This window comes from Alosa alosa, chromosome 5, assembly GCF_017589495.1.
Source record: "Alosa alosa isolate M-15738 ecotype Scorff River chromosome 5, AALO_Geno_1.1, whole genome shotgun sequence".
In the NCBI taxonomy this organism is placed as follows: Eukaryota; Metazoa; Chordata; class Actinopteri; order Clupeiformes; family Clupeidae; genus Alosa; species Alosa alosa.
The window spans coordinates 22,784,843-22,802,346 of NC_063193.1; the positions used below are offsets into that span (position 1 = coordinate 22,784,843).

Sequence of the window (17,504 nt, forward strand, 5' to 3'; positions counted from 1 at the left end):
AGTTTGAACAGGCTAGGAATAATCCTTTTCAAGATATTACTGTAAAGATACACTATTCAGGTTTAGGTATTTTTGGCTACTGTAGAGCTCCCTCTAGAGTCGTGATATATTTATATTTTACTCTGCTGTTGTAAATAGCAAACTTCTCGTGACTTGTCCCCCCCTGTACACAATGACAGGGCTTTTATTGTGGAGGTGAAGGATTACAAACAGGCAAAAACTATCTCCAAAGAGCTATATCAGAGCCCGTTTACACCGCAAACGTTATAAAGAATCTAATGCTATGGACTACCTTTCACAGCAGTTGGTTTTTCAAAATAAAAGTCCTACATCTCTATTCAACAATTTACATAATTTTCCAATGCCAATAATTTCACGCTATGGTCACTTGTGGCCAAATAAATCACATCATTCTAACCCTTTTCTGGAGCTCTTCGTATCACAGCCCATATTGTTTGAAAATAAGACTTCATTTGGTGTTTGGGGACCACTTGAAATATTCCACTTGTAATAACATGCTAACGCAAAGCAGTAGAAACACACTGCAAATGTTATAAAGAAACTATTGCTATAGACTACCTTTCACAGCAGTTGTTTTTTTAAAGTAAAAGTCCTATTTCTCTATACAAACATTGACATAATTTTCCAATGCCAATATTTCAGGCTGTGGCGCACTTGTTGCTCAATAAATCACACCATTCTAACCCTCTTTTGGAGCTCTTTGTATAACAGCCCATATTTTTTGGAAATACAACTTCATTTAGTGTTTGGGACCATATGTAATATTTTACTTGTAATAACACGCTAACACAAAAATGTAGAAACACACCACATATGTTATTATGAACCTATTGTTATGGAATATCTTTCACAGCAGTTGGTTTTTCATAGTAAAAGTCCTACTTCAACAGTTTTCACATGCCAATATTTCAGCGTGTCAAACGTGTCAGGAAATAGGTCACATCATTTTATCGCTCTCATAGAGATCTTCATGTCACATCACATATCTTCTAAAAAATGTAATTGTGTGGTTCTGTATGGCAATTTGCAATATTTCACTTGTAATAACATGTCCAGGCTTGAGGCATGGCACAAATATGACAAAGAACCTATACCTGCACAGTACCTTTCACACAGGTTTTTTTAAAACAAAAAAGTTCTACTTTTCTACCAATCAACCTAAGTTGCCTCGGAAGGTGTAAAGGGCCCCCAAACACCAAATGAAGTCTTATTTCCAAAAAATATGGGCTGTGATACGAAGACCTCCAAAAGAGGGTTAAAATGGTATGATTTATTTGGCCACAATTGCGCCACAGCTGGAAATATTGGCATGGGGAAATTACTGTATGTCAATTGTTCTGAAAAACAAACTGTGCTGTGAAAGGTAGTCCACAACAATAGATTCTTTATAACGTTTGCGGTGTGCTTCTACTGTTTTGTGTTAGCGTGTTATCACAAGTGAAATATTTCAAGTGGCCCCCAAACACCAACTTAAGTCTTATTTCCAAAAAATATAAGCTGTGATACAAAGAGCTCCAGAAAAGGGTTAGAATGGTGTGATTTATTTGGCCACAAGTGCGCCACAGCCTGAAATATTGGCATGGGAAAATTATGCCAATTGTTGTATACAGATGTAGGACTTTTATTTTGAAAAACGAACTGCTGTGAAAGGTTGTCCACAACAATAGGTTCTTTATAACGTTTGTGGTGTACTTCTAGTGCTTTGCGTTAGCGTGTTATTACAAGTGAGATATTGCTGCTTCCAAACACCAAATTAAGTCTTCTTTTAACAAAATGTAGGCTGTGACATGAATAGCTCTGTAAACGGGATTGGCGCCTAGAATCTCATGCGCCACACACAACTAACAACCCATGTTTGTAACAGTAAAATCAACTCAGCCGAATGTCTGCTGAATATCCAATCTGAATCTAATTTTACCACACTTCTGAAAGTCACTGGGAAAGGCAACAGCTGTCTCCCAGTTTGAGAAAAAAAGGTCAGGCTGAGCTTTCTACTCCAAATAAGCCCAGCCCAGATTCCTGCACAGTTTATGTAAGCCACACTCTTATCAAATACATTTACCCTGTTCACTTTTCTTTAGAATATGGCCTAACTTTGTTTGAGAATACTTGAGTCATGCACTGTAAGCGTGTGTGTGTGTGTGTGTGTGTGTGTGTGTGTGTGTGTGTGTGTATGGGTGGGTGTATGTGCATGTGGGTGTGTGTGTGTGTGTGTGTGTGTGTGTGTGTGTGTGTGTGTGTGTGTGTGTGTGTGTGTGTGAATGTGTGGGTGTGCGTGCGTGCGCGCGCACGTGTGTGTGTGTGTGCACCAAAAGTGTGTCTTTAGTATTTAAGTGTTCGAAGTGCAGACCATGGCCCTTTTACAAACCAAACCTTGCACCCCTACATGTGAACTCTGTTTTGTAGTGACACTTGCGGCTGCAGTTGCAGGGATGGATTACTGAATGGCCTATCGGGCCCATGCAGGCCCTGGGCTCCAAGGGCTCAGGGGGCCCTGAAGCACAAGCCTCTGCATGAAGTCGCTACTGTCTGTGTTCTCTTGTAACAAGAAAGAAACAAGAATATGGGGTATTTCTATCAGAGAAACAATTTAGTTCTAAAAGCCAACTGTCAACTACTCCCCAAGTTGGGATACGCGGTACCTGATGTACTTTTTATGTGAATATGACCTCCCTTATGCCTCCTCATTCATTTGAATAGGAAAATAGATGCCCAAAATAACTGCCTGAAGCCGTTATAAATGGCCGCCGAGTGGTGGGACTTGCTTTGGCTGCACTGCCACTGCAAGGCCATTGAGGATGCACGAATTGATTTTGTGAAATTTGAAGATGTAGCCTAATGCCCCCTAGTGGAATACTCGTGCACTTTGGTCTCACAAGGAAGTGACCAAAAAATATGGGGTATTTCTATCAGATAAACAATTTAGTTCCGAAAGCCATAACAACTGTCAACTAACTCCCCAAGTTGGAATACGTGGTTTATTATGACAAGACACGCCTTGCGCACGGCTGTACCCATGACTGTACCCATCCACTGCCAATTGCCGTCGCCACACCTGCCAAAGAAAACAGAAAGACAACCAGAACACAACAGACGAACCTGTAACGGTCATCACAGACAAACTAGGCTACACTAAAAGTCTACAAGAAAACAACCTAGGCCTACTACAGCAGCCAGCAGAGGAAGGATGATCAAACCGACCCTTTTGCAATTAAGGTAACCAAAACAGTGAAAAGTCAGAAGGTTGTTGTTCTTCTTGTTTAGTTGTCAGTATTAAATGTGTCTTTGATTTGCAATGTTGTTGTTTGAATGCTTAATATTAGTAAAGCTAGGATCATAGTTCTCTCCAGGAACAACCTGATGAAGCGCACTTGGACGTCAGCATGGACAAGAGGGGTCCAGTATAGCTCATGTGACGTCCGGCAGCTGCATATGACAAGAGGTCAGGAATGGTTCATCAAAGGCATTGTTATTTACTACATAGACGTGCATATTAGGCCATGGAGTCTGGGGAACTGATTATGGCCACTGGTTTAAGCCACACTACAGTGGGATGATACAAGAGGTTCTTTTGAGTGAAGATAACTAGTCCCTTACAAAGGGGGTGGGATCGTTAGTCTCTGTTCACAGTGTTTACACTGAAGACGGCATGACGCCGAAACGCGTTTGTAGTCAAGGGCATGGTGCAATAAAACCTTTTATAAGTATAATACACAAGAGAGTGCGGTTTCCTCCACTTCTACAGTGTTTACACTATCGGCATAAATAATGAAGTTCATCTAAACATTTGCATTGCACATTGCTTTGCCACACAGCCATGTGATGTGAACCATGGCCAGGTGAGCCATATGTCTGCCAAACTACTACATAATTACAGCCAGGGCAATAGAAGCCTTGTGTTTTATCAGCCAGTGCAATATTGAATAACTCGTTATGGCAACAGCTCACTGCTTGGGCTGCAGTGTGCAAGGGTCGAGTGGATCTGCAGATCACGCCCCCTTTTGTCTGCGCTCTTTGCCTGGGGAGTTTTTTCTCCCGTGGGGCCTGTGAGTTTGTCTCACTCCTCATCTGTCTGACAGTGCAGAGCAGCACAGGGGTCAGAGCCACAGCAGCAGCAGCACAGCCAGCCATGCCCAAGCCCAAGCCCTCAGCACAGCCCTCCATCAGCGCACCAGGTAATACCCATGGCTTTCCACCGGCGGCATAGCACATCTTTACTCACTTGCTCTCATTGCTTCATTCTGCTCTCACTCCCCCTCTCTCTCTCTCTCACTCACACACACACACACACACACACACACACACACTACAAAATGTGTGCCATGCATGTTTTCAACTATTTTTTTTATGTAATAAAATATATGTAATATCATTTAAATGTCAAAAAGTAGTATACATCGCACACTGGAGGGTATATTTTACTGACTTTATTTGGCGTGAACAACGCGTTTCGCATTGTTCATCACGATCTTCATCACATTCACAGCCAATCTGACACCCGCAGGTGAAATAGGTGGTAATATCATCACATGACCACACCACTCTGTACACAGTACTCCACACTCTCTGTAATATCATGTTAGTGTACTGACTAACAGCTTGACTAAGTGTGCCTTATGAATGCATTTGTTCAGTGTGTTGAATTTCAAACTTACTGGCACAATGTTTAAGTCAAAGACCCTTGCAAATGCAACGCTTTGCCGTTCAAGAGTTTGAGGTCACAGAAATATTAATTTCAGCATTTGATCTGCCTCTCCCAAATGTTCCTCTTTGTGTTCTGAATATTTTAGATTGGTCTGTCCATGTCATTTTTGATTTTTTGAATATCTCTGATCTTTTGTTCATCACAATCTTCTCTTTTTATTGGCCTGGCCGTGCTTTGCCCTTCTCTTTACAGCTCTATAATGTCAGCACCCTGACTTCACCTCTTCTGTTGATGTTTACATGTGTTCTCGTTAAAGCCAGTTTATGCTCTTCTGTGAAGGAAGTTGTACACTACCTTGTAGAGTATGAGATCTTCAGTTTCTTGGTTAATTCCTGGAATAGACGTTTCAGGAGGAAGTTCTTTGTTTCTGGCCATTTAGAGTCAGCCATAGATCATACTCCCTACTCATGTAAAAGAAGCTTCTTTATTAAGGGCAACAATTTTAAACGGTGCTAATATAATTTTGAAAAATTCCAACAATCACTTTGGCTTTTTAAATGATAAACACAACATGACATTGGAACACAAGACGGATGTTTGCTAACAATGAGCCTCTGTATGTTTACATGGCTATAAAACCAGCCCTGTCCCAGTAGTCCTTTATAACATGTCTACACTCTCTGGTTTAGTGTTATTCTATATACAGTACATATATATATATATACTAGGCAAAAACTAGCTCTTCTCTTCAAATTCAGTGTATGTCACAAAATAGAAGGAATGAAGAGTTTTGCCTTTTATTATATTTATCCTATCACAAATAAAAACTAGATTATTTTAGTGAATACATTAAACATCCCATTCAGCTACCTGTGCAATCTACCTGAGTTTTTCAGACATTGCTGATTACATTCAGAAGGTACACTTGTCCCCAGCTGTCCTTTAACACATAACACTACATAACACATAACAGACATATATGTAACCTGATGTATCTTATCTGAACCTAGTGATAAACCAATATATGATATGATATGGGTACGGTAATTATATACATGGGTGTCTACACGTAGCATGTGTTGGCTCAAAGGCCCTTGCCTGCAAACTAACATTTAAAATCCAAATGGTGCAGAAATGTCCTGGATGGATTTAGGGACTGTAGTAAGAGTACTTATCTACAGTAATTTCCTGTGTATTAGCCACATTGTGCATAAACCGCTGGACAGTGTTTTATGCAGGTTAAAAAACAAAACCATATTAATACAATATTAACTGCCCCTGTGTATTAACCTCATAGCTGAACAAATATAAACCTGAGCTAATAGTTGGGAAATTACGGTGTGCCTCATGAGCAATTCAGTAACGTGACTGAATCTAATTCTTACTATGCATACTGTATCCAGGGAGTTTTTCCTGATATTAATTCATCTGACATCATTTGAGTAACTTACATCTTCCTGATATCCAAACCCTGCACAAGGTGTATTAATCTGCTATTTCACATGTGCATGTGAATCATGTTGCAGCCCAAAAAACACGGCCTGTTGTCAGTGGCCTGGAGTGTATCAAACCCCTGGTGAGCACTGTGGAGGAGACCCCCGAGCTCATTGGTACCACTGTCAAGGGAACCATTCCATCCTGGGTCCATGGAAGCTTCCTCAGAAATGGGCCGGGGAAATTTGAATTTGGTGAAAACAGGTGAAATTCCCATCGTACCACTGGCATGCCATTTCCTCTCTATAGGCCTTGAAATGAAGTGTAAAATGAATGCATATCTACTGCATGTTTCATTGTGATCATTTGTTTTCATTTAATGCAGGTACACCCATTGGTTTGATGGCATGGCATTGATGCATCGCTTCTACATCAAGGATGGCGAGGTGACCTACTGCAGCCGGTTCTTGAGGAGTGACTCATATGTGAAGAACTCGGAGAAGAACCGCATAGTGGTGACTGAGTTTGGAACTCTGGCCATGCCTGACCCCTGCAAGAACATCTTTGCCCGTTTCTTCTCAAGGTTTCAGGTTCCAAGTAAGTCCATGAATGAGAGCTATTTAGCTGCCAAGAAACAGGTGGCCTGAAGCACTTACACACATGGAAAATCAAGACTTCTGAAAACCAGTCATGGTGTGTAGTGTGTCTGAGTGAAAACAAAAGGGGTAACTCTGCCCTGAGCAACACACATGCTCAGTATTTAGAAATAACACAACCACATTCATTTACCGAGACAGAGACTAATCTCACGGTCCTCTGCTCCCCACTCTTTGGTATCACCTATTCAACTGCTCTTTTCCTGTACTGACCTAACCTGGTTTCATCAGACTCACTTTGCAAAGAGAGTCTGGCTACTCTCCATTGAGAAATGTTTCCAACCCTAGCATCGCAATGAGCGTAGACTTTGCATTAACGATGAAATCTTCAGTCCAGCCTAACCAATCTCATTTATCAGGGATTCCTAACATTACTTCCTACTTCGCCTAAACTTTACAAACTGACAATAAAGAGCATCGGCAGTCAGGAAACAATGTATTTAGGCCTACCTTTCCTGTAAATAAATGTACACATTCTTCTGACTTCTTTTGTCCAACATGTTTGCAGGCGTTGCTACTACTGGGAAACATAAACCCATAGACTAGTATCTATGAAAATTAGTATAAAACTAGGAGGGTGACACCTGGTTAATTCTGACCTGCTTATTTCTCACTTTTCCACAGAGGCCACTGATAATGCCAGTGTGAACTTTGTCAAGTACAAGGGTGATTATTATGTCAGCACAGAGACCAACTACATGCGCATGATTGACCCCCAGAGCTTGGAGACCAAAGATAAGGTAATCTACAACTACATGTCTAAAATAGTGTGTGCTCTGAGTAATAATAATAATAATAATAATATAGCAATAATATGTCAATCATTGTTATGATCAATGATTGCACATAGCCTTACCGTAAAGAATTTTAAATGCATCAAGTAGGCTAGCTTAATTTCCCTTGGAATGAATAAAGTATGTCTGATTTGTGTTTAACTTTGTTTTAAAACATGTTTAATCTGCCTTGCACAGGTAGACTGGTCCAAATTTGTAGCAGTAAATGCAGCCACAGCCCATCCTCATTATGACCGGGATGGAACCACATACAACCTGGGCAACTCCTATGGAAAGGGTGGTGTGTGACACATGCCTGTTTTTCCCTTTCTTCATTAATTCATTCATTCATTAATCCCATTCATTAATTCATTTATTCATTCCTTCATTCATTCATTCATCCATTCATTAAGATATTCACACACATGCAAGAATTACACACAACCCTCTGTTAGTGAGTTTTCTCATTGCTTCTCCTTGCAGGGTTTTTCTACAACATCGTCCGTGTTCCTCTCCCCAAGGAGAAGGTTGAGAAGGACGAGGCAGATCTGTCGGGTGCTGAGGTGCTCTGCTCCATCCCCGCGTCCGACTCCAGGAGGCCATCTTACTACCACAGCTTTGGTGGGTCTCTCCCAAGCTCAACTTGTTATTGTCATGGGAACCTGCAGCAGAGTCTAGTTAATGGCATTAAACACAGAGTAAAGATCCTTCAAATAGAACTTCCTGCAGAGTCAGTCCAGGTCCCAGCAGGTGAACTGAAAGGCCATGTTAGCAGCGTTATCTTCAGATATTTCGGCTCTGTGGGCAAACTTCAGGAGTGGTTTTACAGTGCCTATAAAAAGTATTCACCCCCCCTTGGATATTTTCCCTTTTTCTACTTTTATAAGTGGAATCTTGATCAATTTAAAGGCCCGCTCTGTAACTTAAGTCATTTCTTCGTTGATTTCTCACTTTTGTTGTCACATTTTTCTCTACAGAGCTCTCCGTACAGCTTGGGGGTGCATATTTCACAACTGAAATCTGAAGTCTTTTCGCTAGCTCTGCCATGATTAATGATCTAAAAAATGAAGCCATCGCTGCTTGTTCTAATAACGAGCCAGCATGACTAACCGGTGCTTGAGGGGGCCATGTGTATGTCCAGAGAATTTGTTAAAGGGATATTCCACCATTTGGGGAAATACATTTGTTTTCCACCTCCCCTTGAGTTAAACAATTGAGTTAGGTATAATCTGATTCAATGAGCTGCAGCTAAAAGTGTTACTTTCAGACTCAGAGAACGGCTGGATGAACTGGGGAAAGGTAAAACTCAATTGTTTAACTCAAGGGGAGGTGGAAAACGAGTGTATTTCCCCAAATTGTGGAATGGTGGAATATCCCTTTAAGCATTTCGTGTTTCTCATTTGTTCTGCCTTTCTTGCCTCTCTTGTTACAAAACTTCCTGATTCAGACTTTGCCGGGATGCAGATGCAGGTCTGATGAGACCATAATTGAGCTTTTTGGCCATCAGACTAGATGCTATGTCTGGCGTGCCGTACACCAAGCCTTGCATATCACCACAAACGCACCATCCCTAATTTGAAGCATGGTGGTGGTAGGATCATGCTTTGATATTTCTCGACATCAGGCCCTGGAAGGCTTGTAAAAGTAAAGGTAAAATTAATTCAGCAAAATATATGAAAATCCTGGAGGTCAATCTGATTCAGTCTGCAAGAGAACTACGTCTTGGCAGAAGATTTACTTTCTAGCAAGACAATGAGCCGAAGCATACAGCCAAAACTACACAGAAATGGTTTAAAAACAACAAGGTGATTGTTCTGTAGTGGCCTAGTCAAAGTCCAGACCTCAATCCTAAACTGGACTTCACGCCCTATCCCCTTCCAACTTGACAGAGCTTGAGCAATTTTGCAAAGAAAATTTGAGTAAAATCGCAGTATCCAGATGTGCAAGCCTGTGAGATTTGTGAGACATGCATGTGAGCATGTGAGACTTGATCTTGAATTGAGACTGATCCACGACACCATTCTTTTAATTGGGGCCAAAGGTGTATCTACTAAATGCTGACTTGAAGGAGGTGAATATTTATGCAATCTTTATATATTATATATTAATTAACATAACATTTGTCGAAATATGCTTTCACTTTGACATTAAAGAGGGGATTTTTGTAAATTAATGTAATAAAGGTCTCAAGATTTCATTTATAAAAGCAGTAAAAGCGGAAATATACAAGGGGGGTGTATACTTTTTATAGGCAGTGTATATTATTATATATTAGTAATGGAAGCTCAATGGCTTCATCCAGAGATTTGGAATTTACTAAACATTCACTAGATATAATAAGGAAGTGGATAGTGTGGAAGAAATGACAGTAAAGTCCTACTGTAGGAAAAGTAAAATAAAAAAAGAAAGTATTCTACTGATGCTATCCTACTGATGCATTTAACCACAATCTAGATTACATCTGCTTTCAAGGTCAAGGTAACTTTATTGTCCCCAAGGGGCAATTAATTGCACAGCCAATAGACAGACATAAGGACAAGACACACAACAATACAGAAAAACATAATAACCCACAGTATCTAAAACACAATAATAAAAATAGACTAAATATATAACTAAATATAGTTAAAACAGTTTTGGCAGACTGTTTAAAATGGAAATGGAAGTCAGGATAAAAGAGTTTCTGAGTCTATTGGACCTGCATCTGGGTATGGAGTACTTAGGGCCTGAGGGGAGTAGCTTAAACTGGCAGGACAGAGGGTGGCTAGGGTCAGCTGCAATAGATTGGGCCTTCTTTGCCACTCTGTTAGAGTAGGTGTAAGAGAGAGTGGGGAAGTTGATGCCTGCAATCTTCCTACATGTCCTGACAATACTCTCCACTCTCCAGAGAACCACACCAGCAGATAAAACAGAAGGTTAAAACAGACTCAATAAAACAGGAATAAAACATTCTCATAAAAGTGGGGTCAATGTTAGAATTCCTCAGTTTGCGATAAAAGTACATGCGCTGATGGGCTTTGGCACAACCAACATCAGTGTGTGAATCAAAACATAGCTTGCTATCAATAATTGTGCCAAGGTACTTGTACTCTTGTACTGTCTCAACTGGTTGGCCATCAATGATAGTGGGGGAAGAGTGGGGCACTGCTTCCTAAAATCAACAATTAGTTCCTTAGTCTTTGATACATTTATGTTTAAAAAGGAGCGCTTACACCAATCATTAAAATCCCTCACTATTGGTCCATGGTCAATCACGGTTCCATTGAGAAGAAACACAATTACAGAATCATCTGCAGACTTAAAAACCTGTCTTCCATCATATTGTGAACGGCATTCATTTGTGTATAAAACAAAGAGGAGAGGAGAGAGGACACATCCTTGGGGGGAGCCGGTAGAAGATAAAAGATTGCAAGATAAAACACCATTAACTTTAACCCTTTGGGATCTGGAGGTTAGAAAGTCAACTAACCAGGCTATTGGCCCTGGGTTGATGTGTGTCTTTGAAAGTCTGTCTGCTAAAATGTGGGGTTGAATACATTTAAAAGCTTATGAAAAATCAATAAATAGCAGTCGTATTATTTGCCCCTTTCAGGTGGTTAAAGACTGTGTTGAGCAGCCTGTAGCATCATTTTCACTGCAGAACAGATGTGTGCCATTTTCATACATATGCCGGAATACCTAATCAATCGCTCTTAACACTTCTCCATTTTTTTTGTGCAATACTTCCATTTTTTCCCTGTGACCTTCCCATAAATGCATATGTATGAGTAAAAAAAGGTCAACTTCCTGTGGCCAGCAATGGGCTTTCTACATGTGCGGGTTTGTACATACAATGCCATGTTTTGCAAATCAAGGTGCAAATCAAGCCTGAAACAGGTGCAAATGCATTAGTGCACCCGCTCCTGAGTGTGCTCTGCCTTAGTGCACCAGCTCCTGAGTGTGCTCTGTCTTAGTGCACCAGCTCCTTAGTGTGCTCTGTCTTAGTGCACCAGCTAGTGTGCTCTGCCTGCTTTCAGGAAGTTCTGTCTCTGAGGACATGCTCAGGTAGGAGCAGAGTCATTAGCAGGGAATAGCTGACAAGTCGCTATGAGTACAGCTGTTTAGCCTCTCTCATTGCCCAGCTCTGTGCCCACCTGACCTGAAGTGAAATTTAGACCAAACACTGAGGACGACAGTTAGTCAGAACGGTTTACAGATGGTTTGTATTGAAATCGATAACTATACATTTATGATTTATCCTTTTCTATGAAAGTTGGTTGTGTTCTCTGAGTGCACACCTCTGTGTTTTTTTTTTCTATAGTGGAATGTAGACCAGGGGTCTCAAACTCAAATGAGCTGGGGGCCACTTCTGCCAACGTCATCTGATTGGAGGGCCGGCTATTTCTGAAAATGCAATGTTCTTTTTTTCAAATACCACACAAAACTGCAAACAGAAAGTGCAAGTGTTTTTATCTAGTTTTAGACACCTGTGCTAGCAACCTTAGCTTATAAATAAAATAATGATAAAATAAATATTAATACAAATTATAAAACAAACAAAAAGCATAAAAACGGGTATGTGTGTGTTTCACACCAAATAAAAATATTTTCCTCTCATAACTTTTCTAAACCTGGCAAACTAGGCGTCAGGGTTAAGAAAGCAACACCATTGGATTTTTATATCAAAATTTCAAAAGGACATGGCTTGAAAGTGGTCAGAGATAAAGTCCTACTGTAAATGTAAAAATCTTTGAGTATAAACAAAAGTTTATGAAGGGGGTAAATGTACCCATCACTGGATGGCAAGCACCTCAAATTATGCACCTTTCAGTAAATACTGGATGAACATATTTGAGCAGGTTTACTTTCCTTTTTTTCATATTACCCACATAACAAATGAACAGGAAAACACCTAAATACCAACACCTAAGATGTATATGATGTGATATGATAGTGATGTATTACTAAACCACAAGGCCTACAATAAAGTATTCTGGTCAAATCAGTTCCTATCGCGGGTCATCTGAGTACCCAGAAGTTCGCATAGTTCGTTTCTACTAGCCCTGCTGTCTGTCTGTACCACGTCCATTACGGACACTTTCATCACGATTACCACTGCAACCAAGCTATGTTGGGCAGAGGGTCGAAATAAGCATGGTATGGTTAGTGGACACCGTCGTATAGGCTACACGCAAAGACGCACCTCCATTCACAGACCCACTGTGACTATCACTGTCAATAGACGATCGATCATAATCTCCAAAAGGATATTCTCCTTCAGAATCAGAATAGGTGAATAACATTGCCTACCTAAGACTTCATCACACGTGAACGTTTTTCAACATTAGGTGTAGGCCTATTTCTGCTTCATTTTGTGCAAAACTATGGCCTGCATCGCTTCCGCGTCATTACAAATGCACGTCTTTGTGTTTCTCGCGTGTAATACAAGTATTTCCTGAAAACTTTGCGCAGCGATTTTGGGTTTGAATCAAGCTCTGGATGTCTAGCACATAGTGGAGCAGAGTAGGCTACAAATGAGATTTGTCACCGTACTTGGATCTATCATCTATTTTAATCAGTATCGTTGTTTGTTGCAATTAAAAATAGCCTCAAGGGCCGAATTACATTATTATTTTGACATACGTCGCGGGAATTGGGCCGGACGCGGGCCGGATTTGGCCCGCGGGCCGGGTGTTTGAGACCCCTGATGTAGACATTGCCAGTATAAGGGCAGTATGCAAACTCATGGGAGGAGCACAATGTTTGCAGTTGATGAAAAAGATTACAGATCAAGAGAACATAGTGTGAAACAGTACCAGTACAGAACAGTTATTCTCAGGATTGACATGTCTGTACCTTTTTCCGATATCTGTTCTTTTATCTTAAATTTTATCTTCACTTCTATCTTTTGGCGTAATTTGTCTCTCTGTTCCTGTGCCAGTCAAGATATATTTCGCAACATCAACATTTCAGTATTATTTTCACAGCGATGTCAGAGAATTATGTGGTGTTCATTGAACAACCCATTAAGTTGGACCTGCTGAAGTTCATGCTGTACAGGATACAAGGAAAAAGCTTCCACAAGGTCATGGAATGGGACCCATCTCTGGAAACCATCTTTCATGTTGTGGACAAACGCACTGGCAAGGTATATCCAATCACTGTTGCAAAATATAGTGAGAAATGGCACCCAAGGCATTTTGTTCACCTTATTCAAGCTAATTTACATGATGATGGCAAACTAACTGCTCAAGTAAAATACTGTCATAAGTTTGACTCTGGTAGGACCCAAACAAGGTTTTGAACACAACATGAAGTCTTTGAGCACATGAAATTTGTGCCATCGGTTTACATGGGGTGCGCTATCGGAATAGCTGTTGTTGCCTACTTTTCCTTGAAAAGATACAGCAGGCAATCCAGTTGACCATATACATGGCTGTTCAATCGGAATAGGAATGGAATACACCACCTCTTTCAGTCCGTTTGATTCAGATCAGGCATTTATATTCTGACTGAGGTGTTTTTATGAGAATTTCTATTCCGATTGAGCCGTTATTCTGTTTCTAATCGGATTAAAAGTGTCCATGTAAACGTGAATGTTGGTTAGAAATGTTGTCTGACCTTCTCCAGTGTGGCAGGACATCACCATGTCACATGACCTTTCTGATATTGACCAGATGTATAATTAAAAAAACAATGAACAGCCACACAAAAAACTCAGATTTGAGCAAAAAAAATCAGAATTGAGCGTTAAGAATTGTGGCATAACACTAGCCCAAAGTCCTTTTAGGCAAGTCCCTCCACTCGGCGGCCATACTGCAACGTACTCTGGGCACATATGGGGCATCTATTTTGGGCACATATGGGGCATCTATTTTGGGCAGAACTGTGCGTGCGCCAGGCTTCATGACACCAAACACACTCCAGCGGTGAGATCACAACACATGATTGGTAAAATGTATTCACATGTCGACTTTTGGCTGCGGAAGTGTGTAGACAACTGCCATATTGGTGTTACGAACTAAACCCCATGCATTTCAATGGAAGATTTTTTGAGTGCTGTGTCTCCTCATTAGAAACCAAAAAACTGAACACCGAAACACCAAACCATGACAAAACACTAAAACACAGGTGCTTTGTCAAACTATCAGGCATTATGTTCCAAGTGACTCTCATTCGAAGGGTTTCTTAGTTTTGACATATAAGACCTAGAAAATAGCAATAGAATGTGAAAAAAACTCCGGTGCCAAATATCCACTAAAGTTAGCCTAATCACCATCCAGAGATGGGGGTAGGTAGCCTCAGGTGGCACTGTATTAAATACAATGCAAGTCAATAAAAGAGTGTCATGTCATGTATATGTAATGATCAATTTAAGACGTGAATCCTACTGAATTCTCCCCCATAGCCAATAATCATCTTCTAACCCGTAGGAGAGCAAGGTGACCTATTACGGAAATGCCATGTTCACCCTGCATCAGATCAATGCGTATGAGGACCAGGGCCAGCTGGTCATGGACATGTGCTGTGGAGACGACGGGGCCGTCATAGGAGATTTCACATTGGAAAATCTCAGCAAGGCATCTGGGGAGGAACTTGACAAGGTGATGACCAGAGACAGATTAATGTCCCATTTACAAGACTCTGAGCTGGGCTTTACAAACAGTTAGAATGTGGAATTAAATATGTTATGTCTTAAAAGTGTTACAAGTGAAGGTCAGTATGAAATTAGATTTAGCAATGATTAATGAAAAACAGAGGCATAGTTCAAAACCGCAAAGTAATGTCGGTTTCTGTTTATCTGACAGTTTTACAATGGACTATGTACAAACCTGCCAAGGCGATATGTGCTGCCCCTGGATGTGAATGACCAAACACCTGTGAATGAGAATATGGTCACACTACCATTCTGCACTGCCAAGGCTGTGAAAATGGCTGATGGAAGGGTATGGGTTTCTGTATTTGTGTGTTCCAAAAAGTGTGCTAAGTTGTAGTCGATAAAGCATTTTGTTACACAACTAGAATATTGATTATTACTCAGCTTTCCTCTTACTTTACTTCAGATATATTGTGTCCATGAGAATCTCTATGGTGATGATCTGTTGGCGTTCGGAGGACTGGAGTTCCCACAGATCAACTACAACAACTACAACACTCGCAAATACCGCTATTACTACAGCTGTGGCTTCGGCCATGTGTTCAGTGATTCCCTTCTGAAGATGGATGTTGAGACAAAGGAACTTAAGGTGCTGTCTGACATCTTTGTTCGATTGCCGGTTGTGATTCAACGCTAATGTAGCAGTAACAAATTAACTGACAATTTAGTGAAGGTAAATGTTTTACTTGTTGTATCCCTTTATATGGATCCCAAGATGGTTGAAGTTTACACCATGTTTGCCAAGTTTAACTATCATAGTATACGCAATGTCTTATACAATAAGTCTTCACATATCAATAATATTATTCCTTATAGTCATGGCGATACCCTGGCCTTTACCCCTCCGAGCCTGTGTTTGTCCCATCACCCGAGGCCACAGATGAGGATGATGGAGTGGTAATGTCAGTGATCATTACACCCAGAGAGGTAAGACTCATATCCAGGAGATTCACTGCATGAATGACAGCAAACTTGTGTGTATGAGAAACACTACAGATTCGGACAACCTGCAGCGTCTTTATTATTTTATGCTTACTGATTAACAACATTGGCACATTTGTTAACCAAGTGATAGTGTGTGACACACAAGGCAAAGTGCGTCTTTCAGTTGTCTGGGAAACTGATGCATCAGACTGTCCAAAATGACAACCAATGCATGATACTAATGTTGCTTGAAATGTTGTTCAAGAAATGCTGAATGCTGGTAAGACTTGAATTTATACACAGTGCATTTGGTAGCACAACTAAATAATTGTTACTGTTTCTAGGAGAAGAGCACATTCCTATTGGTTCTGGATGCCAAGACCTTTACAGAGCTGGGGCGAGCAGAAGTGCCAGTCAACATTCCATATGGAACTCATGGGGTTTTCAATGATAGAGCTTAATGTGTAGAAGCACCTCTGATCTTCTCTCTGCTATGTCCATTGAACACCCCTCACTGCTGTCCCACAATCAGAAGTCCTCTTAGTTCTGTAAATTTATAATACAGTCATAGAGTGGCATCAAGTATTTAACTAAACTGGTCTCAGACTATAGGCCTTTCATCATCCAAATTCTTCTGAAAGTGGGTAAGACTGTCTTTAGTGGCAGGCTAGCACATACCTTTGACTTGCGCTAGCCTAGCACCTGCGAACTCTGCAATTAGAAGGACTGGATGAAACGTGCTGAAAACGGTCTCCATTGATAAATATCACACTTGCTTACTTGGAAAAAAGGTCTTATGTCAAAAATCCTGAACCACCCCTTTAAAGAGGGGATTTTTGTAAATTATTTTTAACAAAGGCCAAATTAAATTGACAAAGATTTAATTTATTAAAGCAATAAAAGGGGAAATACCCAAGGGGGTATGACTATGTTTTTTCACCAGGATGAAGTCATCTCAATTGCTTTGCTTTTTTGGAGTTCTTGGAGGCACCATGAGGGGACTGGCTGAAGATAAACAAAACTGTAGCTGTCTCAAACATGGCAATGTTATCAGGTGTGCAAAACTGTAGCTGTCTCAAACATGGCAATGTTATCAGGTGTGCAATTTGGCATTATATTCAGTATAAATCTCTTATGGAGTCCCATTTTTTGCACAATTGCACATAATATGGAACAGTGGAAAATCTGGCAAATGCTTTTGCTTTTTAACACTTTAAATCATTTTGAATGGGATTAAGGAATGGGAATGAAATAGGAGAGTAAAGTCAAATGTCTATATTAAGGAGAAAGGTTGAGTATGGTGACTTGTCAGGTGTGCTCTCATGCTCTCTCATTGGCATCACTGCTGGCCAATCCTGGACCTGGAACTGTGAGAGGAAGAAAGGTCGCTGGGTTCATGTGCACATTCTAGGCTG

At 40.6% G+C, this 17,504-nt stretch overlaps 1 protein-coding gene across 3 annotated transcripts; it reads left to right on the forward strand.

The window, feature by feature from the left end:
- The first annotated feature begins 3,079 nt into the window (after nt 1-3,079).
- bco2l (beta-carotene 15, 15-dioxygenase 2, like) lies at nt 3,080-16,824 on the forward strand. Of its 3 annotated transcripts, none has more exons than XM_048242942.1 (14): nt 3,080-3,237; nt 3,345-3,463; nt 4,101-4,196; nt 6,193-6,364; nt 6,486-6,697; nt 7,381-7,496; nt 7,728-7,830; nt 8,013-8,150; nt 13,496-13,656; nt 14,942-15,112; nt 15,317-15,454; nt 15,572-15,754; nt 15,982-16,092; nt 16,434-16,824. In XM_048242942.1, the coding sequence occupies exons 1-14, from the start codon at nt 3,209-3,211 to the stop codon at nt 16,548-16,550; spliced, it is 1,866 nt and encodes a 621-aa protein (XP_048098899.1). In that variant the 5' UTR covers nt 3,080-3,208; the 3' UTR covers nt 16,551-16,824. The 3 variants fall into 3 exon arrangements, with proteins under 3 accessions (XP_048098899.1, XP_048098901.1, XP_048098900.1); XM_048242944.1 differs by having other exon boundaries at nt 3,362-3,463; XM_048242943.1 differs by having other exon boundaries at nt 3,372-3,463.
- Nucleotides 16,825-17,504: the final 680 nt, after the last annotated feature.